A 25,432-nucleotide genomic window follows, 5' to 3' on the forward strand; every position below is an offset into this window, starting at 1 on the left:
AGAAGTGGAACACCAGCCCTACGCATCCCATCCCAGACCAGATCCCATCTCCACCATTTACACCCTTCAAAAGGTCACCTTGCTCCTCCAACAAAGTGAGGCAGAGGACTCCAACTCCACCCTGCACATCTTGGCCAGTTCATCAGGCTGTCAGCAACTTCATAGGTGCAGTGGTGACCCACTCAGTTAAAAATGGGGGGTCAGCAATTTTCCAAGGAGGGACATGACCAAGGCTCTGAAGGTAGGGCATCTCCCCTAACCAAAAGACCCGATGGTTGTATACAGAGAAAGGTTGAGGACAATTATTAGACTTACTGTGAACCACACCCCTGCCTGTGTTGTCATACGCTGAGACCTGTAGGCACCTGGCCCTGCCCTGCTTCCCTATATAAGTTCGTCTGGCTCTTGTTTCTGAATAGGCAACTCACCACTGTTCGAAAGAGTTTGGCGCCCCTGCTGGACTTCTTGGGTACCTCACACACGGGGAGCATAGACACACCTGCAAGCCAGCGCCTATATGCAGAAAATAAAAAACAAAACAAAACAAAAAAAAAAAAAAATTAAATCTCAAAATACAGCCTCTTTAAAAAGTGGCTGCAGGGGGCGGGAGAGGGGTCTCAGCGGTTAAGAACACGCCCTCTCCTCCAGAGGACCCTGTTCAATTTCCAGTATGGCGTGGCAGCTCATAACCATCTGTAACTCCAGTCCCAGGGGTGCCAACGCCCTCTTCTGGCCTCTTTGGGCACTGCATGAATGTTGTGCTCAGACACGCAAGCAGGCAAAATATTCATACACATAAAAATAAAATAAAATGGAAGAGGAAAGCGTTTGCAGGGTTGGTATAATGGCTCGGTGGTTGAAAACGATTACTCCCAAGCCCAATGATCTGAGTTGTCCTCATATTTCTGGGGTGTGTGTGGCTGCTAAACCCTGCTCCCTGCCCCCCCACACACAAAAAATTTATTAGTGCTTGCAACGTTGCAATGATCATTTTTATGGGGTATATGTTTGTGGTTTGAAAGAGGAGCACTTTTTAAATGTAGTCACATTGGCAACATAGTAGCAGTTACTGCTTTTCTTTGGGGCATAACACTGATTTCTTGACGTGGTGGTTTATTCATAGGAAATAAATATACTTTGGTAAATTATTTGAAATCAAAGGAACTGTTTACAGAGGTGTGCATTATTATGCAAATAGCCAAGGGAATGCTTCCTTGTCCTCTAATTCCCAAGAAAGCAAAAGTTTAGCATTTGGTTATACATATTTATAAGCCTCAGTCAACGGTGGTCTGTAATTCAGCAACGTATTGAAACAATTCAGAATGAATCTAGGTTTTTTTTTTTCCTGTAATGCCCTAAGAGGGGAGGAGTGAAGGACAGTAGGCAGCCTGGCTCCCCTAATTCTATCATGTGTGTTGGCTGAGCCAGGTAAGTCACAGTTGTCTATGTGGGCCACTGAGTAGGGAGGCAGAACAAGCCAGCTTAATTGCAGGCGATGATGTAGGCAGGAATTCATATTCCTGAGAGTAGGCTGGGCTTTGTCTGCTGACCTGAGAAGAACACAAACGGAACCCGAAGGGAAAACTTTTGTCTCAAAACAAGTGGGAAAATGTTCTGTTAAGAAAGATGAACCGGACCGTAGTGGTGAAGGACTTGAAGATGCCAAAGGCAAAGCAGTCAGGGACCATGAGAGGGAGACACAGCAGGTGTTAACGATCGTTAACACCTGCCTTGTTCTCTTACTCAGACTAACTGAGCACAATTATCTCCCTTCCACCTCAGAACAAGTTCAAACTAAAGGCGTCTTTGTAAATAGATGGTAAGTTTGTAACCTTACAGCTGTGTACAAGGTCAGAGTCACAGATGTCCAACCAAGGTTACCAAGAAAAGCATGCCTATTCTTCACTTGCCTGTCTACTAACACTAGATCTGTGTCTTAAAGTTGTCACTGGGCACCGTGCCCTCCCTGTCTGGTCATGGTTTTGTTCCTATGGCCTTAGACCCTTGTGCTGTTGTGGTAAATGGCTCAGCTACTTATCGCTTCTTCTATGAATGTGCTTTTGACCAATGAGAGAATTTATCACTTCAAGGCTCCCGAAGGAGAAGAGTTTTTAGAATAGAAGAAGCTAGAGGAAGCCTGGAAGTAGTCAGAGGTAGGACGGGATTATTAGAGTGGAAATAGAAGGATAAAGAGCACGGCCCTCAGATTGTGTGTGGGGTTACTACAGACGTCTTTTAACCCCTCTCCTTCGCTCCTGGAGAGAGTTTCACCTTTGGGACCCCGAGCAGGTCTCTTAGCCCTTACGCAGAGCCAAGTCCTTCTTAGTACAGACAGGGGCAGCAGACAGCTAGAACCCACGTGGATGACCGTGGCGGTCACTTTCCTGGACAGTGACCACGCACTGAGGTGTGTGAGTGCAGGCAGATCTGAAGCCATGCTGCTGAGTAGGAGTGTCTGTGCTGGGTGGATGTGCTGGGCATCACTGGGCGTTGAAGGCTGAATCATGCCCGTTCCGTTACCCCAATCCCCTTGCTGGGAAAGTTAACTCCTAAAGGGACCTCCAGTGCTACCCAGCTCTATCCCTTGATCATGGATGAGACCCCAAGGTCCAAGAGACACGACTGTGTCCAGGTGGGGTATCAGAGGCAGTCGCACCCAGATCTCCTGGTACCTAACATCTTTTTTGGTAAAGTCTCACTTGGTTCAGGAGCTGTGTGTTGCTCTCTAATTCTCTCTCGCCACGTGATCTCATTTAGCTAATTTACAACTTCAGGCTGCAGAACTGAATTATAGCCATTTGTTTCCCTTCCGCAGTTGCAAGCTAAAGGAAAGCAGGCGTCATTAATTCCGCACTTTCCTCCCAACAGCATGTTAACAAGCTTTTAGATGGCGCTGCAGCCACTGAGCTTTTCTGAGAAGGTGAAAAGGTCTCCGGTCCATATGGTCCAGATTCTTGCGCATTTTCATTTCAAACGCTAAGGTTGACAGATCCGCTAGGAGCAAATGGGGTATTAGTTAATATCTAATTACTCCTAACACAAGTCACAGCCCATTTAAGTGAAGCAGACAACAGTCTTTGCCTCCACAAAACCCACTTAGGACAATTTACTTTTTTCTCTACCACTCGGTCCTGTCTCTTATCTTCGGAGTAGTCCCACAGTTGGGTGGGAATGGAACCTCTTCTTCCCTGACCAGCCTCCAGCCTCTCTTGCTTCCTTACTGTTTAATATGCTAAGAGACACTAAGATACCAGCGTGTAAAAACAAACAAACAAACAAAAAAGACTGTCCTAGCCATGGCCCCGCATCTCTGAAAGCATACCCATGGTAGTTTGAGTAACAGTGGGCCTGGCACAGTTTTTGGGTCTCCTTGCTGGCCTGGTGCCAAACTAAAACTCACCAGAACACCCCAGTTCCCTGTCTGAAATCTGAGCGCGCCACACTCCACTGATGTGAGGTTTACCTGACTATGTGACGATACAGGAGGGTTAGAAGAGTCAGAAAGTCCCTTTGCTCGGAGATGGATGGGTAGGTGGGATGCTAGCCCATGACACAGGACTGGCGTTCAACAGGATCAGGACTGCTGTGACCACTTCAGGGGCCGGGGTTGATCTGAAGAAACGGGGTATGTGCCTGTGTGCCATTTCAGGGGGGGGGGTGTATGGAGCCAACAGGGCTGTCTACCGCTCTCCTTCATTCCCTGAAGACAGGGAGGGTCTCACTGAACCTGGAGCAACGCTGTCCCTGCCCTTCCATACCTCTGGGCTTGTCGCCAACTGCTCCTGGCTTCCAACATGGGTTCTGGGATGGCAAACCATGTCCTCATGTTTGCAAGCAAGTGCTCTCACCCACTGAGGCATCTCTTCACCCCACAGAAGTAGAGTATCAAAGGCAAGAGGGTTCAGAGTCAGGAACGCAGGGGCCTATGGCTTAAGGGCATTCAATTTGAGGGAGGATGGGCCAAGTCATTTGAAACCTTGGTGCAGAACTGTTGAGTGCATTGTTCACCTGAGTATACGAGGGTGCCCTAGGAATATGCAGGAGATAAATGCTGAGGTGGAGAGGTTAAAACCCAGCCAAGCCACAGCAGAGCCTAGGGGGCATCCGCAGCTGCTGCAGGTACTTCCACGGGCACAGGGTTTCTAGAACTCCTTCCAACGGGACAGCATGGGTAGAGACCAGCACTTCAGCGAGGTAATTTTTAGTATTAAAAAAAAAATGACAAAAAAGAACAAAGAATTAGAAGAATTTTAATAAAATCAACAAGTTTACATTTGTACATCTTGTGGATTTGGGACCCATTAAGAGGCAAAGGGAGCTATGAAGACAGGGTTTCCTGTGGGAGAGCAAGCAGAAGGCAAGGGCTGCCCTAGCTGTGCGACAGATGCCACGTGAGTTTGACCAAGCACTCACTTCTTTGTGCTCCGATAGTGTGAGCATGGCTCGTGAAGCCTCTCACAGCCTAGGTGACAGGCCTGCGTTAACACCTTGTGGGCAACAGCAGATAAAACAGTTTCCCCCAATTAAACAGTCCCACCCAACAGATATGAATGCGAACCAATCTCAGCCCACGCTGCTCTCTGACTGGGATGGTTGGGCAGAGCCTAAAGGGAGGGAAAAGGCCCGGTTCCAGTCATCACGGCACCACTCAACGGACAGTTACCGGCTGTGAGGATAGGACCATGTGTTCATCTTTAAAATGGGATTGGAGAAACAGCCCTGGGGAGAGTGTGAGGAAGGTGAGGAGATAGGATTTGTAACGTATGAGGGCGAATCTTCTCCCCCTCGTAGAAGGATTCGGTGGGGGTTGAACTGTTCAGCTTTGTGGCTCCACACTCAGAGAAGAGACTAGGTTAGGAGTGAGCAGTCACAAGCCCTTTGAGACCGAGCCATTTTGTGCAGGGAGCTTTCAAGTTTCACACTGCTCGTGGGGTAACTCGTTCTTTGGGAATTAAGACACCAATTCATGGGTTTGTATGGCATTCAGTGCGAAGAGTGTTCTCAGTCATCCTTGGGACACAGGGGAGCTGCAAGGAGACTTCATTTATTCTTAGACACTCAACGCACACAGGGAAGAGGGTGTCAGCCCTCCCCCCCCATGGACGGTGACAGATGCTTTTTACTCCCTGGCTTACTCGGAGTCCCAAGAGGAAAGGAATACCCTGATCATTGTAAGTCCGGGGAGCATTGTGTGAAGACACTGAGGGGAGGTCTGGCAGGTGGGGAGAGGGTGTGTTCGGTCAGCCCAGGTATCACAGAAGAGGGTGTGCTGTCTGTCTGTCTGTCTGTCCCGAGGTTCTCACAGATGACTTGAAAGAGGGCAGTGAAATGGCAGGAGCTGCAGCTGGTTTGTGACCCGACGCAGACACACCAGGTCCAGCTGGTCACGGACGAGGCCTTTCCCTTGAGGGCTCAGGAAGCTCAGCAGCCATAGAGATGTGTGGGCACATCAGGCGGCCTGGCCAGACTGCCTCCTGAGGTCCACACAGCACAAACAGCTGCGGGAAGAGCTCACAGGGCGGAGGCTGCCACCGCCAGCCTCCCCCGGAAGGCTCATTGGTTTACTCATCACGTTTCCCTTTGATTTTCCCAAGTATTCAGTAGGAGGTACACTTTAGTGAACAAAGGGGTATCTGTAATGAAAATGACCGAGGAAATTCCAAACGAGAGAAAACTACACAGATTATATGGATTCAAATAATAATATTTAGCTGTGTATGTCCAATCAAGTGGATGGAAACGAACTCACACAACCCGAGGGCCCCTTTCTGATGCAGACCTCAGACCTCAGGACGGGCAAGCAGCTTCCCACTTCCATCTCTTTTCCTTCTTCCCCCGTGTGTGTGTGTGTGTGTGTGTGTATGTGTGCGCGTGCGTGCGCCCGTGCGTGTGCGCCCGTGAAAAGGGGACAGCCTGTGGGAGCTGGTTCTCTCCTCCCACATGTAGGGTCTGGGGATTGAATACAGGTTGTCAGGGTTGGTGCAACCATTTCTCCATCCCTCCTGCTTCAAGCTTTATGTTTCTGAACAGATCTCCATGTGCTAGGCAGGCAGTCGGAAGCACAGGACCTTACACCAACTGAGTGCTTAAGTGAACAGGGCAGAGGGTCTCCAAGGTCGACGGCTGGATGGGAAGAACAGAAACTATGTCCACTTCAGCGGCACACGCGCAGCCTCTATGAAGAACGCACCTCCTCAAGAAGGCAAGGTGCCCGCCTCGGGACTCTGCACCCTGAGCCAGGCGGGGCCTCATTTCCGGGCCCAACCTGTGTTCGGATCGCCCAGGCTGCAGGGCGTGCTTCTCAAAGTTGGCTTGTGCTTTGGATGACAGAACCCTCCTGGATGGGGTGGTCTCTGGCCTGCCGCTATTCTTGGGGTTTCAGGCCTTTTCCGTTTACATTCACACACAGAACAATCGGTGGCGAGGTGATGGCATTTCCCTGGCAGCCAGATGCCTTCCCTTTGTTCTGGCTGACTGGGTGGGACAAAGCAGGTTTGGAAAAGGGCTCAGAATCCCCATTGCAGCCTGGAACCACACTTCTCAAGTCCGAGTGCCGGGGCTGGGCGAGCTGGGGGTTGCGTGTCTGCTGGCAGCACAGTGGGTGTGCATGAGCCCTCCGTTTGGGCACCTGACGAACACAGGCTCACAGAAAGGGTTCTGGCAGAGCTGGCAAAGCTTTTTTTCTGAGAGCCGGACGGCACTTCCCTTCAGCTTCATCTGCAAACGGAAAGCAATGGATAGTGAGGAGGCTGAGTCAGGCTGGGTGCACATTCTGCCGTGGACTACGGAAGCTGCCGGACTGTGCCCTATCAACTTCTTGACACAGGACACAAGAAATGGGAATAAACAGAACCATTCTTAGTGAGCAGACAGAGGAAGGGGCAGAGCTGCTTCCCTTTTGTTTTTGAAGACTGATTTACCCATTTTCATTTGTATCTGTGTGTGCCTGCCTGAGTTTATGTGCATCACAGGCCTGCAGAAGCCAGAAGAGGTCGTCAGACCCTTGGATCTGAAGATGCGGGCCACCACCGTGTGGGCGCTGGGGACTGAACCAGGTCCTCTGCAAGAGCAATGAGCACTCTCCACCTCTGAGCCATCTATCTCTCCAGCCCCAGGAACTAGTGTCTGAAAACTTCTACAAGAGCCCTCCCCTTCGGCATTCTCAAAGCGCTGGCTGTCTTAACCCCAGACGGACACAAAAGCGTGGGCTCTCAGAGCTGAGTGGGACCAAGTCAGACCCCCATTTGCAAATAAAAAGCAGGACCCAAATCATGGATTTGGTTGCAGTCACTCAGTTAATTAGTGGAACATTCTCACATCACAAGTTCATGTTTTCAAAGTCAGTAAGAAACAGGACCTGTCAGGATTGTCCCCCACCCCTTGTCCGGTAATTAAGACTTGAGTTGCATAACTTAAGGTTTCTCTGTACAATCTCTCCATCAATCTGGGCAAGTCGGTCTACCGACAGGGGCAAAGAGCCTCAACTCAGGGAATTCCCCTGCATGAACATGCATCCCTGCAGCATGCCAGGGCTGGCACTAGGGAAGCATAAAGAAAGGTCCCCTGCCCTCAGAATCTAAAAGTAAGAGGGAGCTGCCAATGCACACACAAGGGATGCGAGTAGGCAGAAGGCTTTAAGGTGGAGGGAAACAGGAGGCCAAGTGCTGACTGGGCGTTCACAAAGGAAATGGCAAAATACCGCAGGTGGTGGGGTCGGCATGTGCCAAGGAGGCCACACAGCCAGGCAGCTAAGGCCAGGGCACGTGCTGGGAAGCAAGAAGGGATCGGAAAGATGGGATGGGGGGGGGGTGACACGGAATCTCCCAGGCCTACGTGTGACACGGGACGATAAATGATTCCTGCTCTGCCAGCCAGCCGCGTGGGTCTCTGAACTGGCCTAGGAGGGCGGTACTTCCTCCTGAGCTCCTCCATGGGACTGTCACAAGGTTCAGTTCTGTCCTCCGTGCACTAGAGAGGACAGCAAAAGACACCACCACGATGCCACAAAGCCCTCCAAAAGACATAAAGAATGTGTCTGGGGAGCATCCCTGGTCTTTACTACCGGCCTTCATTACACAGTCTTCCTGGGTTTGCTTGTTTGAGACAGGGTCTTGCAACGAAGCCCAGACTGGTCTGGAACTTACTGTGCGCCCCCCCCCCCAGGTTGACCTTGAGGTCCTGGCCATTTTACTGCCCCAGCCCCCCACCCCCAGGTGCTGGGACTACAGTGAGTGACCACATCCAGCTCTACCCTTGCATAATTACCAGTGCCCAAATGGGGGGGGAAAAAAGCCTCACTGACGTTACCTCTGCTCACACAGATCTCTGTATGTTGGTGGAAACACTCAATACATGTAGAGTGGAGAGTTAAGAGCTAACCAGGACCCCCCTCCCCACCTTACGGGCTAAGGACTCACTTCTCACGGAACAAGGACTCGCAGAGAAGCACAAGCGCCACGCACTCACCTTGTCGTACATGTAAATCAGGTTTTCCGACTTGGCCAGGCCAAGAGCCACCTGTGTGGTCCTCCTGGCGTGGACGCTGTCCCTCATGGCCCCCGTGAGGAACGGGCAGAGAAGCTGCACTGACCACGTGTCAGGCAGCAGCTGCAGGACCTGGGCGGCATCAAACTCCCTGGCGTGATGGTTCAGCAAGTCCACAGCGGCCACGGTCAGCTCGTGGGCGGAGGGGCCCGCGCGGAGGTACATGGCCAGCAGGGTGTGGAAAAGGCGCTGGCGGCTGGCTGCGTCCTGACCCTCGGAGCCCCACAGGCAGTAGTCCTCGGCTGCAGAGAAGTCGCCCATCTCGTGCACTAGGATATGCAGGGCCTTCTCGTGCTCGCCCAGCTTCCCGTGGAGGATGGCGCTTTCCATGGGCAGGCCGGCACCCTGGATCTTCTCTGTCGGGCAAAACTGGCACTCAGTAACAGACTGGTCGGGCTGGCTGGCTGGCTGGCTGAGCTCACCTGCTTGCTCCTACAGCCTGTGTAGACAGCAGGCTACCGGGCTACCTAGACATTGCTAAATACTGCCACCTAGATGGTTGAGGGAGGCGGGTAAGTCTGGTCTCAAAAGTCCCCTAAGCATCACTGGAATCCCAGCTCCTGGTGTGCAGTTACCATGGCGTCACTCTGTCTATTCCTAGTATGAAATCTCGCCACTAACACACAGGGGAACAACTGTCCCTCCCTCCGTGTCCTCAGACTCTCCAAGAAAGAGCCCCAAATCCCTCCCCTGTAGTGTTTTCAAGTAACTAACACTATATACTTTAGCTCACCTCTGGTGGAGGACTAAGGATACAATGCAAACCTGGCTGACTGTAAGGCTACGATATTTAGGGTGAAATGTTTTCAGAATCACAGTTGGTTGAATCTGCAGATGCAGAACCAATGGATAAAATCCAAATATCCACTTTACCCAAAAAGCCATTTTTCAGTGCCCTTTATTCCAATTTAAAAAATATGCTTCCCTGAAAGGAACAAGGTATTTTTTAAAAAATAATCCTATCTGTATTATTCAATGAATGTCGGCAGAAATAAAAACTCTTCTTCTGTTCCCCCTGCAGTTAAGCTTCTAGAAAATGATACAGCCCTGAGGCACTGTCAGTCCTGATCAAGGCTCCCCATTACTGGGCTGATGGGCCGAGTCTCACTACCAAGGTCACTTTCTTCCCTGTGGGCTAGGAAACGGGACAACACACGATCTTTCCCTGCTGCAATAGGATATTCCCAGGACTGACTACTCTCAGTTGAGGGCGGAGGTTAATGCTCAGAGATAGGCACTGGTATCTGTAGCTTGGCCACCCTAGGCTGCTCCTCAGGTCTGGTGCCCGAGGCAGATATTACCAGCCTGGGGGTAAAGGGCTGGCCGTAGAGCCTGTGTGAAATACAGCAGCAGCCAGACGCCACGGCACACATGCATCGTCATTCTCCCCATAGTGGAACGTCGGGAAATAATTACTAGGAGGCTGCAGACAGAGGTACAAAGGCAAGGAGATGGGAGCTACACAGGTTCTATGCTCAGACTATGACATTTCCTAAGGGTGTGAGCATCGCCTGTCTGGGGAGTGCTTGGGGATGCTGAGTGGTGAAGGCACTGGAATCACTGGAAGGACCTGAGTCGTGGTGTTTTGCAGCTCAAATGTGGGACACAAATGTACCGTGGGACAATGGCTCCCCTGCCCCTAGCCCAGCCCCAAAGAAGTCTCTCACTGGGATGCAAAGCTTACCCTTACCTTTCAACAGGTGGACGCGGTATGAGTCGGACTGCTGGAGCAGCCTGCGGAGTTTGGCCTGCACCTCGGTGACTTCCACGCCCTTGCTGCCAGGGGCTGCCCTCTGCCGCAGAACTTCCTCCAGGTAGAGGGTGGCCAGGTGGGTGTGGTACTCTTCTTTCTGCAGAAACCAGGGACGCCCCAGACACAGCGTTTACATGGGGGGGGGGGGGAGCTGTGCTGGGCAGGACACCGTCAGGCCACTGGGAAACCCCCCCCCCGGGGAGCCCCAACACAGAGGGAGGGGTAAAGTCATGTTACTACGGCTTGGATGCTGAATGTGTCCCCGAAGCCCATGAGTTAAAGGCTTGGTCCCCATGGGATGCTATGGGGGGAGGGTTGGGGGGATGAGGAAGCTTGGAAGGGGTGGATCACAGGCAGGGACAATGGAACTTCCACAAGTGACGTGACTCCTCCCATCTCCTTTGAGGATAATAACGGAGAGGAGGGGAGCGGAGCGGCTATGAGACAGGAGGTAAGAAACATCATCTACCCCTCCCCTCTCACATTCCCTCAGATCACCAACAAGCATGGTTTGAGTGGGCCAGGGAACATGGTCAGCCCCAAAAGCGACAGTCACATCCCCTTCCCTGAGTTGTCCAGCCTCCGAGTGCTCACCTGCAATCTCCTGTCGATAACAAGATGCTCCAGGTATTTAACCAGGGCTTTCGGGTATTTCTTAAGGCAACGGATAATGTCTTCTGGATTAAAACCGGCCTGCTGCTGCTGCTGCTCACCCAGAGGCCTCTTCGTGAAAACTTGAACTCCAATCTGCGTAAAGAGCAGACAAAAGTCAGCTGTCGCCATCTTTCCTTTGATCCACCTAGTGTTCATGGTCTGCGGCACATCATGCAGAGTATGCTGATGTACCGGGCAGGCGCAGCTTCTCACATACATACTGCAATCTCCACACACTGTGGGGATTTCTCCCAGGATGGTTGGCAACTCATGAATGGAGCGGTCACTGGTAATAAATAGGCTTTGACAGCCATGCAACCAACACTAGTGCTATTAAGATTATCCTAAATAGAGACTGCAAAGAGTCCTTTGCAAAGTTTAAGCGAGAAAAATCCAGAAAGAACGAAGATGCAGTATGTTCTTGGTTCTGTGAATGAATTGTCTGGCTATCAGATTATTTCCTGTGCTTGGCTACTCCACCGTCTGAGCCTGTGGTCCCTGAACAGCTTCCAGGCTGCCTTCCCCTGTCACCCATGAGGAGCACTCCAGACCCATTGTGCCTTCTGAGAAAACACTAAGAAGGCCATTATACCTCATTATTTTGGGTTTGTTGTTGTTGTTGGTGGTGGTTTGTTAGTTTTCTCAAACAGGCTTTTTCTGTGTGGCCTGCGTGGCGCTGGCTGTCCTGGAATATACTTTGTAGACCAGGCTGGCCTTGAACTCACAGAAATACACATGCCTCTGCCTCCTGAGTGCTGGGACTGAAGGTCTGTTGACCCCATCTGTGAACCATGCCCTCCAAGAGATGACAAAGGTCAAGTACGTGGCCCACAGAATCTCTGTGTGTTTGGCTAAGATTGCCCAGGTAAAGGACCTAACCTTTTCGATGACACGGCATCCACACCATAGGAACGTGTGCTGGTGTGTTCCGTACGCGGCATGCGTAGAGGTAAAGGAGGGATAGAATAAAAAGTGTGCAAGGAGGGGCCGTGAGCTGGCTCAGGAAGTACAAGGGAGACATGGGAGTTTGTCCTGCCCGGCCTTGGACTTGTCTGATCTCGTCTCTCTATGGGGGCCCCAAGGACATGGGTCTGTTATGTCTGCTGACTTTGTGGGGGTGGCCCGTGGGGCCCCATTAAGGTCTGTGTCCCTCCGTCCTGAGCATGCTGCCTGGCTCCGGAGCACCGGTTCTAAACCCGTGGGCCGTGACCCAGAAGGGGTCACTATCAGATATTTACATTAAGGTCCCTAAGAACAGCAAAATTGCAGTCATGAATTTTATGGTTTGGGGGGGGGGTGGTCAGCACAATACGCAGAACCACGGCTCTACAGCCAAGAGACAGTTGTTTTTTGGTGCTGTACTGCTTCGGCCTCCGAGACGAGCCGGGTCGCGGCCAGGCCACTTCACTCCTCCATGCCACAGCCTCTAAGTAGGAGTGATGGAAACGGAAGGAGATGGTGCTCTTCCTGATGCGGCCCCGATTGGGGCCTACTTCTTGCAAAAGACCAGGCTACGCAGGCTAACAACCTGCTCCCTTCCCTTCCCGTCCCAGAAAACAAAATGCAGACTTTTGTTCCCCAGCAAGGGAAGAGGGCACCGTGGAGAATTAGCTGAACCCCGGGAGCATGCGCAGACTAGGCTGTTTGTGTTTCTAGGAGACGCCTCTGCAGGAGGAGGGCTCTGCAGGACCTCAGCAGCAGCAGCAGCAGCAGCAGCAGACTGTGGCATTTACTCCTGCTCGAAGGAAGGGGTTCAAAACTTCGTGAAAAGTAAATGGGGAGAATGAGTATGGCTTTTCTCCCCTTCCACCTAGAGTGTGTGGGGGGGGGGGAGGGGGGGGCTCTCGTGTCTTTTACCAGCCATTCCGAAGAGATTGCATCGTGGAACACAAACCTCCTCGCTTTTCTGCAACAGCCAGTCAGCATGTGTCCACACCAGCTCCTGGTCTAAGCAGTAGGTAAGGAAATCAACGATGTATTCATACAGGTCTGAGCGTGTCGAGTCCTGGATGTCCCCGTTCACAATGTTCACCCACAACTGAAAAGAAATAGTAAACCAAGGAACTTTAATTCCAGAATGCTGTATGTCTTGCACAGTTAGCTCACAACGCCCTTGTTTTCTTGCTCTCTTAAGACTTTTAAAAACACAGGGCGAAGCACCCCTCACTTGAGAATCTAGAATCCGAACACTGGCCTAGATTAAGGCTGGCAGACTCGGTGGCTGGCTGGGCTGGCTCTCACAGCCCATGCATTGCATTTTGAACAAAGGGTGTCCCACCTATAATACAGAGCCCTGTAAATTCCAAGATCAGTTTTTTTTTTTTTTGTTGTTTTTTTTTTGTTTTTTTTTTTTTGAGAAATAAATCTGAAAACCCAAACGTGCTAAATTTTCTTTACAATGTGAGATGATGCTAGAAGTGGAAAATTCCACATCATCAAATTTGGTTTTCAGCAAGACTTATAAAAAGTATTGTATAAATTACCTTCATGCTATTTGTGTAAGGCACAAGTGAAGTTTAGTTTAGGCTCAGGTCTTATGACCAAGACATTTCATTTTGTTCATGCAAATACCACAAAATAAAAAATAAGCTGCAATTTAAAAAGGTTGTGGTCCCCCCACTCCCCCCATTAAAACTGATTATGATGCTCAATGCATATGAATTTTTTTCCAGTACAGATTCAGTTATTAAATAACTGAATCAAAGTTCCACTGAAATGTATTAATTGTTTTTATGGAACTTTTGTCACTTATGAATATTTACTCCATATTATTCGAGTATGCAAATCTTTCTCTATAGCTGTGCTAACATCATCGTAACACACGTGCAGTAATTCTAAAGATGCTGCTACCGTGTCTTAAAAACAAATGTTCTGTCTGTAGTATCCAAATCTGCTCTTGGCCCTGAGGCATGTGTTGATGGGAACTCACTTTCCTGTTCTCTTCGCTCTGCAATTATGTTATTGTGATGCTTTAGCGAAGCAGCTGCAGACTAAACTCACAAATGCAAGGGCAAAGCCGGGGAACCCATGTTGTTACGCAAAAGGCTCACGGGGAAACTAGCACCCAATGTGACCTGTGGCGTAACAGGGCAGACAGGAACACATCTCCCCAAGGTGTGAGAAGATGCTCTGTGAAGATCAATGGAAAGCTAGCTAGCTGTAAGGGGCAAGCCAAGAGACAGGGCTAACAAATCGATGCCACTGAATTCAGGCCCAGCATCCCTGCCGGCCTTTACATCACAACTCCTCCACAGAGCAGGGGATTGTGAACTTGGATCACTGTGGTTCTGCACTGGTGCTGTAAGGGAAGCGACTGCCCAGTTCACTGGCAATGGTCGCTGTTACCGACAGAGGGAATTACAAAAGCAGCTGCCCTAATTTTCTAAGGCTATATCATATGCCTGCTGGCTCAGCAGAAACAGCACATTTTTAAGCTAATTTCACAGAAATCACGAAAAGCAGTGGATATTAGTAGTTAGGAAGGACAGGGAGGGGTTGGGCAGGGGGCAGTTAGGTAGATATGGGTTACTAAATACACTTAGAGAAATAACCCTTAGTGTTCTGCACTTGCTGGGATGAAGTTTCCCAGTGCACAGAGATGGTGAACAGTTAAGAAGCTGGGGACATCAGTGACCATGACTACATCACCTTCCACTGTAAGCAAGTGCCAAGTGGTACTCTGAACCTAAGAAATGTATACATTACCGTGGGACAAATGTATGCATGCATATCGGTGTGTATGTATTGTATGTGTGTGTCTGTGTGTGCATACGCCACATGTGTGCAGTGTCCACAGCGGCCAGAAGAAGAGGTTGATCCCTAGGATCTAGGGTGGTGAGGCTGTGCTGAAACAGAGTTACGAAGAGCAGAAACCGCTCTTAGCCACCGAGCCGTCTCTCCAGGCCCCCCTTTTCATTAAAAAAAAAAAAAAAAAAAGGAAATCAGCCTTTTTTCATTTCTTCAACTTCCACAAACTCAAGCATCACAATGTTCTTTGAAGAGATTTGAAGACGACATCGCTTCCTGGACTTTTTATCAGGAGACGCAAAGCCAACACTTCCCAGGGAGTTTACTTTTGAAAACAGTGTTAGGGTTGTTCTCTGTAGAAAAGGCCAGAAGTGCTTTCTATTGATTGATGGGAGTAACACAAAATTAAAGGTGGTGGCCTTTTAACAACACTAATTTAAAAAAAAAAAAAAAAAAAAAAGCCGTGTGTGCATGTGTGCACTTCTGTGTGCGACCATGCATGTGTGTGCACGTGTGTGACCATGCGTGTGTGTGAGCGTGTGTGTGTGTGTGTGTGCCTGTATACGTGTGCACACGTGCTGTATGAATAAATGTGGAAGCCTCAGGGTGCTCTTATCGGCCACGTCAGTCGCCCAGCTAGCCCACTGAAACCTTTCCAACTCACCTGAACTGCAGAGGCATCTTGCTTATTGTAATGATAGAGCAGCCCCAGTGCAAAATACCTGGGGGAGGGAAAGGAGGGAGAGGGTAAGCAAGGACATGGCACCAAGTCTGGGAGAGGCACACCTCATGCTTTGCCCACCGTCTTCTTCCCGCTCAGCAGCTGATGACCCAGAGAGGCCAGGGCCACATCTCAAGACACTCAAGTGTCGGCCGGACCCTTCTCTTTTACATCTCTGGGATCTTTACACGACTTTTTTTTTTTTTTTTTTAAAAACAGGTACAGCATCCTGAATCACTACCACCAGGTGTCAGTGTGTGTGCGCGCTCTGGATTTGAAACCAACAGGCTGAGTAATTTAAAACCTGAAATCTGAAACATGCCAAAAAATGTGAAACTTTTAAGGGCAAGCTAGATGATCAAAAAAGCTTAGGGTCTTTTTTTCTTTTCTGTGTGTGTGTGTGTGTGTGTGTGTGTGTGTGTGTGTGTGTGTGTGTGTGTGATCCTCAGCATAGTCTGCATTTGTTTGGGGGATGTTCCGGTGGAGGCCAACCTTTGCCCTTCAGCCATCTTCCTCCATCAGTTTCCACTGTTCAGTGAAGTTGGATTTCCCACTGAACCCGGAGCCCATCAGTTTGTGTATCTAGGAGCCAGCAGGTCCCAGGTGGGCTGCCACATGTGGGTTCTGGAATCTAGGTTCCAGCCCCCGTGCTTGTACAGCAAATGCGTTATCCACCGAGCCCTCCTCCAAGCCTGTGTGTCAGGTCTTGAAGCAGATTAGAGTTTCAGATTAGGAAATTCTTCTCTCCAGGCATTTTGGTGAAGAGATGTGCAACCTATACAACCATTCCATAATGAGCTCACTGCAAGCTGTGGAAAGAGCTAACACTGCCAAGGAATCCCACACTAGCTCAGGCATACTACCTGAGTCCCTTTTCATTTTACATTCTAAACAAAATTCACATGAGGTCTGGAGAGAGGGCTATGTTGGGCAGCTCACAACAACTGTTAACTCCAGCCCAGGGGATTAACACCCTCTTTTTGGCTTCTGTTAGCACCTGCACTTGTATACATACACACACACACACACACACACACACACAAATACACACACGTGTATGTATATGTATGCATACGAATGAAATAATCTTTTAAAAAGCCACACATTAAAAACCGCAAGGAGCTGCCAGTCCTAAGCAAACTGGTCAGTGCGCATGGATTTAGGGCTGCCTGCTAACTGTTAGACATAATGGAAGGCAGTTCAAACCGTGGTCAGTAAGATCAAGAAGGCGCAGCTATTTATTTAGATGGCTATCTAACCACATTGGTTGTAAGTGACTCAGCTGCACTATGACTACCAAGTATGCAGCATCTCCTGGGGGGGGGGTGAGTCCAAGTCTGACAACAGGAGGATCTGAACGGCTGCATTAACTGACAAGGCTCACAGAAGTTCACATTGCACGCTCCAACACGGACAAGCGCAAGAGCGAATGCCTCTGAGGCCCCTTAGGCCGGGAGAGCATCGTCATCTGAGGACTGTCTTGTGCCGGCTGTCACAATGACTTCTTGGTGGCTGCTGCCTGGGCCCTTGGGAAGCCAAACACAATGCTGGCCGAGTCAGTTCCACAGCATCCCCTTGAGGTGCCTCAGGGAGAGCAGGGGGGCCGGACATGAAGCCTCACCACACGGGGCTAAGAACACTCACTTCTTGTGCTTCTCCAGCCAGGCAGCACTGTCCGTCAGCAGGCAGAAGTTCTCAGTGACTAAGAGGTCCAGTAGGCTGTCGTGGTCAGCCTCTGCATACAGCTTGAGCAGGGCCGTGTCAATGTCTTCCTTGTAGCCGTTTGCTACCTCTGTGCTGCGCACTTCGTTCAGGTAGCTCATGAGGAAGCGCTTGCATTTGGCCATCTTCTCCTGATCGCCTTGGGTCAGTTGGTTCAGGTCTGCGTACTCATGGAGAGGAGGGTGAGACCGGGTGAAGGAAGAGGAGGTGGGCAACAGGAAGGGGTAGAGAGAGATCAGCTCCCGGACATCCAGCTGGCTGCTTCTGCAATTACAGTGTCAAACTAAATGAAGCAAAGAGAGAGAGAGAGAGTACACATAGGCACGCAAACAACACTGGAGGGCAGTGCCTGTAGGCACAGGTTAATGGGGGGGGGGGGTAAGTGCATCCGTGACATCATCCTAATTTGCTCACGCCAATGGAATAAATAGTACCAAACACGGTTCCAAAAAGAGCAGAGGAAACAAGGGTTAGGGACACACACAGATGACTGGGGAGCACATCATCAAGGTACCCGAGCTGTGAAGAAAACCCAGGGAGCCCTGGGATTCCCAGAGTAAGAAAGATCCATCCAAAAGCAATGCGGCGTCAGTCTGAGGCAGGACAGGGTCATGGCCCCCTCAGAAACCAGCCTCTCCCTGACACCAAATCCCAAACAGGTTGCTCAGTGGTGCTACTACAACCATCTAGTAGGTAGAATCCAGGGCTGAGCACCCTACATTTTACCAGACAGCCCTGCCCCAACACACTCACAACGAGGAACTAAGAAGCAACATTGTCACAGTCAAGATACTGGGGCCTACAGGAGGGTTCTTGATGCAGGAAAAGCCTGCTCACTGCTTCAGATCCAGGGGGAACATGGTGGAGGAAGATTCTCCTCCTGGCACACGTTAAGTCCTGGCAGTACTTACTGGCCAGGGCAGTCCCCCACGCTAGATGGGAGAGGCCGCTTTCCAGCCTCGTATGGTTCTCTCGTGCCCTTGTGTTCTCCATTCTAACACTCAGGTCAGGCTTGCTGAGGGATGTGAAGACAGGTGGAAGACACACAGCATGGGGCCCCTCCAGGTGGGTTTTCTGATAGGGCGGGAACTAGCAGTATGGCCTCGGGCGGGCACAGTTCTGGGGTGGAGCCTGAGGACAAGGCTTAGTACAGGGAGCAACTCCCTCACAGCACAAGAAGGGCAACAGAATTCACTCCTGTCTGGGAAACTTCTTATCCAAACGTCACTTCTCAGGGACACTTGGACAAGGTGAGCAGCCACCAGCCTGACCCCCGTGCCGTAGAGAGACTAAGAGGAAGCGTAAGAACCCAGTCCTAGTGGCAGACAGGCCCAGCTACCTCTCTCCCACCCAGGCACCTGGCGTCTTAGGCTGACCCACAAGACCATGCATTGGGATGATGCACGCACAGTGTGGCAGTCAAGGGCATTGGCACCGGCGGGACAAAATGCAAGGTGCAGATGGGGGAGGGATCGGGTTAAACTGCAGACCACCAAGAGCAGATGGTGGCAGCACCTGGACCGGCACAGATAAAAGTGCTCTTGTGGGAGCCACTCCTCAAGAAGTGACTTCTTCCCTCAGGAGACTGTCACTTTGTGACAGAGGGCGACATCAAACGTGCTGTGTATGTCAGTGCGTGCCCGGGCATGAGCAATCATCCTTGAGGAAGGGCAGAGTGGGGCCAGGGACGCACAGGGTCTACTACTATTACACAGAGTTTCCTACATATGCTGTTCGCCAGGAAGCCCCAGACCACAGAATGTTCCAGGGAGGCACTGGTCTCCAGGATACTTAGAGACTTCAATCATAGCAGGCACCACCTCATTTCCCTGGAGGACGCTGAGCAAACCTGTGAGTGGCCATGGTCTCAGGAACACAGCGGTGAGGGCAAAGGTCAGAGACGAGGGAGGGCGGTAGTGATGGCGGGGGTGTGTTTCCTGCACATGTGTGTAAGGCAGGTTGTGGGGAAGCAAATGAGCAAGAGGAATGGGGAGAAGACAAAGGAGAGAAACCGGCACAGGAAAGCCCCCCACAGCTACAGGTATAAGCTGGGCAGTGGCAGCACAGACCTTTAATCCCAGCACCCAGGAGGCAGGGGCAGGGGCAGGCAGATCTCTGTGAGCTCGAGGCCAGGCTGGTCTACAGAGCAGTTCCAAGACAACCAGGGCGACACAGAGATACACTGCCTCACAAACAAACAAACAAACAAACAAAAAAAAAACAAACAAAAAAAAGTTTTTATAGTTTTTCCCAGAAGCCCTTGCTTTCTTTAAACTCAGCTTCCAGGGAAATCTCTGGAAAGGAGGCAAGAATAAATGTGCCTCAGAATCCACACGTCAGCAATCCTACTCCAGAAACCTTGCTGTCCTGGCTCAGGAGCCCTGCTACCTTCACGGACTCTGCTCAGTCTGCCAACTCAGGAACTGGCACAGTGGACATACTACGGCAGATGGTGGAGCCCAGCAACCACCTTGAAAAGTGTGTGACCTACCACAAACAGCCCTTACCATTCCTACCTGTGTCTCCATCTGGCCATGACACAATCTCCCCCCCCCCCCTTGAGATCACACAGATGATGGAGGCTCTCAGCACAGGGGACACTGAGTGACACTCCTACTACCAACACTTCAAATTACCTGAAGAGCTCTTTGGCTTCCAGGAACTGGAGTTGTGCAAACTGTATAAAGCCTGCCTGCTGCAGAATCCTCCTGTACATTACCTGTAAGGAAACACGGATCAATTATCTCCTCAAGGTGCCTTTACAACCATCACCACAGGGGTGGGCTGTATTTGCCTTACTACAAAATGATAACAGCTACTAGTCACAGGGAAAAAATATACTTGAATATATGCACTTATCCCTCAGTAGTGAGAAGGCGCTGGGTTCCAGGGCCCCAGAGATACCAACATACGTTCTGTTCAAGTCCCTTAGATAAAGCAGGATTGTATCCCATATGTACATTCTCCTATATGCTTTTAAGCCATGTCTAGATTATCTGTGATACCTAGCAAGTTGTAAGTCCAATACAAACAGTTCTTCTTCCCCTTCCCCCCCCCCCCGCCCCCGATATTGTATTCTTATTTTACATATTGATCTCAGTTCCCTCTCCCTCCCATCCTCCCCCTTCCCCCACCCCACCGCCCTCAGCCATTCCCCATCCACTCCCCAGGGAGGGTGAGGCCTTCCAGGAGGGATCATCAAAATCTGTCAAGTCATTTGGAGTAGGGCCTAGGCCCTCCCTCCTGTCTCTAGGCTAAGGGAGTATCCCCTCCATGGGGAATGTGCTCCCAAAATCCTTTCATGCACCAGGGATGCATCCTGGTTCCACCGCCAGAGGTCCCTTAGACTGTCCAGGCCAAACAGTTATAATATCCAAGAAAACAAACAGGTTACACATCGTCAGTACAAACATAAATCTTTCTTCTTGTGGTGCTTGAGGGTAGAGCCCACAGCCTCATGCACGCAGGGAGTAGAGTGCTCTCCTGAGCAGAGGAGCTGAACCAATGAACACACACTTATACACGTGTACAACACAGTGTGCACACGCACACATGCATGTACAACACACTTGCACACACACGCACATGCGCACACACACTTATTCACACACGCACACATGCATGTACAACACACTTGCACACACACGCACATGCGCGCGCACACTTATTCACACACGCACACATGCATGTACAACACACCTGCACACACACGCACATGCGCACATACATGTATTCACAAACACACACACGTACAACACACTTGCACACACAGCACATGCGCACACGTATTCACAAACACACACATACATGTACAACACACTTGCACACACATGCACACGTGCACACACGTATTCACACACATGCACATGCACGTACTCACAAACACACACACGCACTGACACGGCTTCATACACGTGATCCCATGAGCCCCTAAGGTGCTGATCCACCCCTCTTCTCAATCCACCAGGCTTCTGTCACTGCTCCAGCCTCTGGTTGCTCAGGTGGAAATCACAACCTCGGGGGTTCTGGCGTGTCCTTCTACTCCTCTGAGAGTGACTTTGCACAAGTATTTCTCACAGCACCCCATAGACACAAGGCTGGTCGACTTCAGCACTACACAGACACAGGGACCCTCTCGGCCAAAGCTGAGGAGGTGGTGTGTGACTATCTCTTAAAGATGTTGATATCAGACTGCATAAAGTTCTTGCAGTAAAATTGCCAGCTCACCAGGACATGGACCACTGCAAGCCAACTTAACTCATCTGCAGGGCTCATCCATTCTTATAACATCCAACAACACACACACACATACACACACACACACACACACACACACAAACACACCTGGTCTAGAGAGATGGCTCAGTGGTTAAGAACACTAGCTGTTCTTCCAGAGGGCCCAGGTTTGATTCCCAGCACTCACATGGCAACTCACAACTGTCTGTACCTCCCATTTCGGGGAATCTGACACCTTCATACAGACACACATGCAGGCAGAACACCAATGTGCATAACATAGTAATAAAAAAAAATCATTAAAGAATTAGTCGATTAAAAGCTGGGCAGTGAAGGGACATGCCTTTAACCTAAGCTCTCCGGAGTCAGAGGAGGTGGATCTCTGGGTTTGAAGCCATCCTGGTCTGCATGGTGAGTTCCAGGGCAGCCAGGGCTACACAGAGAAACCCTGTCTCAGGAAGCAAATGCACAGATCACACGTGCACACTTCAGGAGACCCAGTGTCTCCCTCCCTTCTCTCAATGCCCATTTCTGAGCCCCGCCAAGGTTTGTCTGAAATGGCTTCTGGACGCATCTTGTTGCTTGTTCTCGAGCACCATCCTATCGCTCTGTCTCCCAACTGAAGACAGTTCCCATCGCTCTCTCTGACCTAGAATGCCAAGAGACCCTTGGGTATCACTACTTGGACCCGAGCGCCTCATCACCAGCTTACCAGCTGTCTCCTACTTATTCTGGGATTACTGCTCTGAAGGATTCCCCGGTCCACTTTCATTGAACAAACCATTGTCCCTCATTTTAAATATCAGAAAGTCTATTTTAGAGATAAGTTTTTACTTCAAAGTGGCTAAAGTAGTAAGTAATTGAGCCACGATCTAAAGCCAGAACTCATCAATACACATTCTATTTTTTTTTAGAACAATCTTACTCTCTCAAATCAACTTTAAAAGGTTTTTCAGTGGTGTGTGTGTGTGTGTGTGTGTGTGTGTGTATTGTGAATTCTTTTGGATTACTGGGGGTCAAACTGAAGTTCTTGTGCATGCTGGTCCAGGGTTCTGTTACTGAGAAGCATCCCAGCTCACTATGGTTTTAAAGAGCTCTCCAAACAAAGCACAGCAACAAAGCATAGCAACAGTCCCTGCAGGGACACTAAGATCAGCGCATTGTTTAAACTGCCCATAGACAGGCTTAGCAGCTTACACACCACTCTCCATCTGCCTTCATCTTTCCTCTCTGAAAACAGCCATGTCTGACCTAACAGCTGGATTTACTATACCACCTTATAACAATAAGCAGAAAGCAGAGTCCTGCTGCCAACCACACAGCTCTGTTGCTGGAATTAGAGACAATATGGGCCACCCTTGTAGCAAAAGAAAAAAAAAAAAAAAAAAAAAAAAGGTTAAAAGGACCTACCAGGTGTGGGGAAAATCCTAGTCATATCCAGTCTTGCTACAAAAGCTACTGGACTCAAATGACCCCCCACCTCACCCTCACCCCACGAGGAGACAGAACCACCATAAACTTCCCAGTCTCCGGCAGTAAGGACGTTGAAGTTTACCTGAGTCCTCAAAGTTAACCCCCAAATTCATGTTAACGGTGCTTGGAGGTGCAGCGAGCCAGGTGCAGATAGGGGTGGATGAGGTCATGGAGGCAGGGCCACTAGGATGGCACCAGTGGCCTTCCAGTGCGTTCCCTCTCACTGTGTGATGCCTTGGGGTTGGGAGGCGTGAGCACACTGCGCTCGGTGCTTGCCTGCCAAGGACAGGACACAACACCTTCAACAGCAACTGCGACACAACGCCGCCATTGCTTCGCGCTGCTCCGGTAGGCAGCTCCTCTTTACTCTGCCACATCCCTGCCTGCCTGCACCGTGTGGACGTGGGGAGGAGGTAAGGAAAGAGACAGCAGTCGGAGCTCGGTGCCTTTGTGTTTGCTGCCCCCTGCTGAACGAATGAATGCCAGTAGGTCAGAGCCACCGAAGCAAGTCTGGGAGCTGTGATGGGAGCTTCTCCACCCTCTGAAGGACACGTGAAGGAGGGGCTGAACCTAAAGCCTCACCCATGCTAGGAAAGTGGTGTCAATATTCACTTTGAGGCAGGGTTTCCCTACATCTCCCAGGCTGGCCTTGAACTCACTGTGTACCTCAGGCAAGCCCTGAACTTGAGGCCCCCTTCCAAGTAGCTAGCTTTACAGGTCTACGCCTCCAGGTTCGGCTCACATGTTTTAGCACTCTCAAATGTGTAGAGTGCCTTGAATTGACACATCTGATCAGGTAGAGCTTTTAGGGAATGGGATTGATACCGGTTGTATTTTTACAAGTAACATTTAAAGTCAACGTTTCTTCAGTGCACTGCACTACCTGTTTTGTCCTGGCTAGATGTATTGGGCAAAGCAAAGCATTGCCTACAGAGGATAAATACAGGCTGCTGGGGCGGGGGTGGGGGTTGGGGAGCAAGCTTTTCACTTTACAACATGACAATGTGTGGTCTACTAATGCACTGAATTGATTTATCCTGGATACATGTGTCCGGTCCCCCCCCCCTTACCCCCTTAGCCCCAGCACACACGGTATACAGGGAGGACACACACGCAGCAGATTAACTGAACCTCAACAGACACAAACTCTAGAATCAGAGACCAGAGGTTAGCTCTGTTCGGTGCTCTGCAGCCTGCTTCCTTACCTGTGGCGGGTGAGATGTGCTGTAGAAACTACATGACGCACACAAACACCCTGCACCGGGTCTTACATAGAGTGAGTCCGATGCATGTGGTTAAATCTGAATATTTTCTAACTCGTGGCTTGCAGGCACGCTTTCTTGTGGCCAGTTAATTACCAACCTGAAATTTCTCTTTTGGAATGTTCCTCCGGGCTCCTTTTGCTAAAACCAAAGCCTCCTCCACTCTCCGGCTTGCTAACAGATCCTGTATTTGTTTTTCCAGAGGTAATGGAACCAAGATGTAAACTCCTTTGCTTGTGGCAACAATCACTCTTCCTGAGGGAAGAGAAGAAAAACATTAGCGCTGTGCAAAAGGAAAAGTGCCTCCTCCCGTGATGCCTTACTGCCTTCCTCACACTCAGCCTGTATCTGATCCGATAATCACTCCCGCCGGCTTTCCCAACACCACTGCAGACGGAGTTGAAGTTACGGTGTGACGTGTCTGTCCCTTTTCCTCCACCCGCACTGACAGCTGCTGGGAAGGGCCAACTTGAATGTCATGCCGCTAACGAATAAAACGTGCTCTTTGCCCCTTTACTGTGTGAAAGCACCCGCTGATTTAGAGACCCGTGAGGAGACACATGGCGCACAGTCCAGTGGAACTGTAGAGCTCCGTCCTGGAACACCACCGCAAACTCACCCAACATCTTTTCCTTCCAAAGTTGGTTTACACACACCGAGGTTTTAATGCAATGCTTTCAACTGTGAGATAATATTTATTTCATGTTTCCCATCCACCCGCACACCACCGGGTCTGTCTGTCCACTTGCTGGTTTCCCTGCCATCCTGACAGCTCTCCTTGTCCATCACTGTAACCCTCGAACACCACACTCTACAGGAAGGTTAGGGCTGCAGTCCAGGCTAGCTTCTTCCACTGGGCTTCTCAGAGTGAACTCAGCAGCCCCTGTTCACTGGAAGTACTTAACTGATTTCTTCTGTCTCCCGCACCCCTATCAAAGTGCTTTTCCTTGTTTTCTGGCTGTCTGCTGGGAACAACTCTTCCCAGGAGGGACTTTGCCCACCATACAAGGTGGTCTACACCAGCCTCCTCTGTGTCTTAAGTCCCATGCAAGTCAGCACCACTCAATACACAAAGTTCCACAACCGGAGTATATCACCAACCCCCCTGTATCTGCAGATTACACGTCCACAGCGTCTGAATCTGTAGGTTCAACCCACCGGGGATTGAAAATAATTGGGAAAGAATGATTGTCTGTAGCTGAACGTGAGTAGGTATTGTGTCCTTCTTCCCCAAACAACAAGTGAGTTAACAACTGTTTAAATAGCATTTGCATTGTTTTAAGTAGTAGAGTCATCTAGAGATGATTCAAAGTCAATGAG

The 25,432-nt window shown here is 50.2% G+C and overlaps 1 protein-coding gene across 1 annotated transcript in view; it reads right to left on the reverse strand.

Moving 5' to 3' along the window:
• Positions 1-4,234: 4,234 nt before the first annotated feature.
• Positions 4,235-25,432, reverse strand: part of Tgfbrap1 (transforming growth factor beta receptor associated protein 1) — a 42,214-nt gene continuing 21,016 nt past the window's right edge. Inside the window, exons 4-12 of the mRNA XM_051204238.1 lie at positions 24,213-24,367; positions 19,778-19,860; positions 17,064-17,405; positions 15,363-15,420; positions 12,846-12,989; positions 10,892-11,044; positions 10,235-10,394; positions 8,467-8,900; positions 4,235-6,717 (exon numbers count right to left, since the gene is read on the reverse strand). Coding sequence (XP_051060195.1) covers positions 6,541-6,717; positions 8,467-8,900; positions 10,235-10,394; positions 10,892-11,044; positions 12,846-12,989; positions 15,363-15,420; positions 17,064-17,405; positions 19,778-19,860; positions 24,213-24,367 — 1,706 coding nt within the window. The 3' untranslated portion in view covers positions 4,235-6,540. The remainder of the gene's footprint in view (positions 6,718-8,466; positions 8,901-10,234; positions 10,395-10,891; positions 11,045-12,845; positions 12,990-15,362; positions 15,421-17,063; positions 17,406-19,777; positions 19,861-24,212; positions 24,368-25,432) is intronic.

The sequence above is a fragment of the Phodopus roborovskii genome, unplaced genomic scaffold, assembly GCF_943737965.1.
Source record: "Phodopus roborovskii unplaced genomic scaffold, PHOROB, whole genome shotgun sequence".
NCBI classification, from domain to species: Eukaryota; Metazoa; Chordata; class Mammalia; order Rodentia; family Cricetidae; genus Phodopus; species Phodopus roborovskii.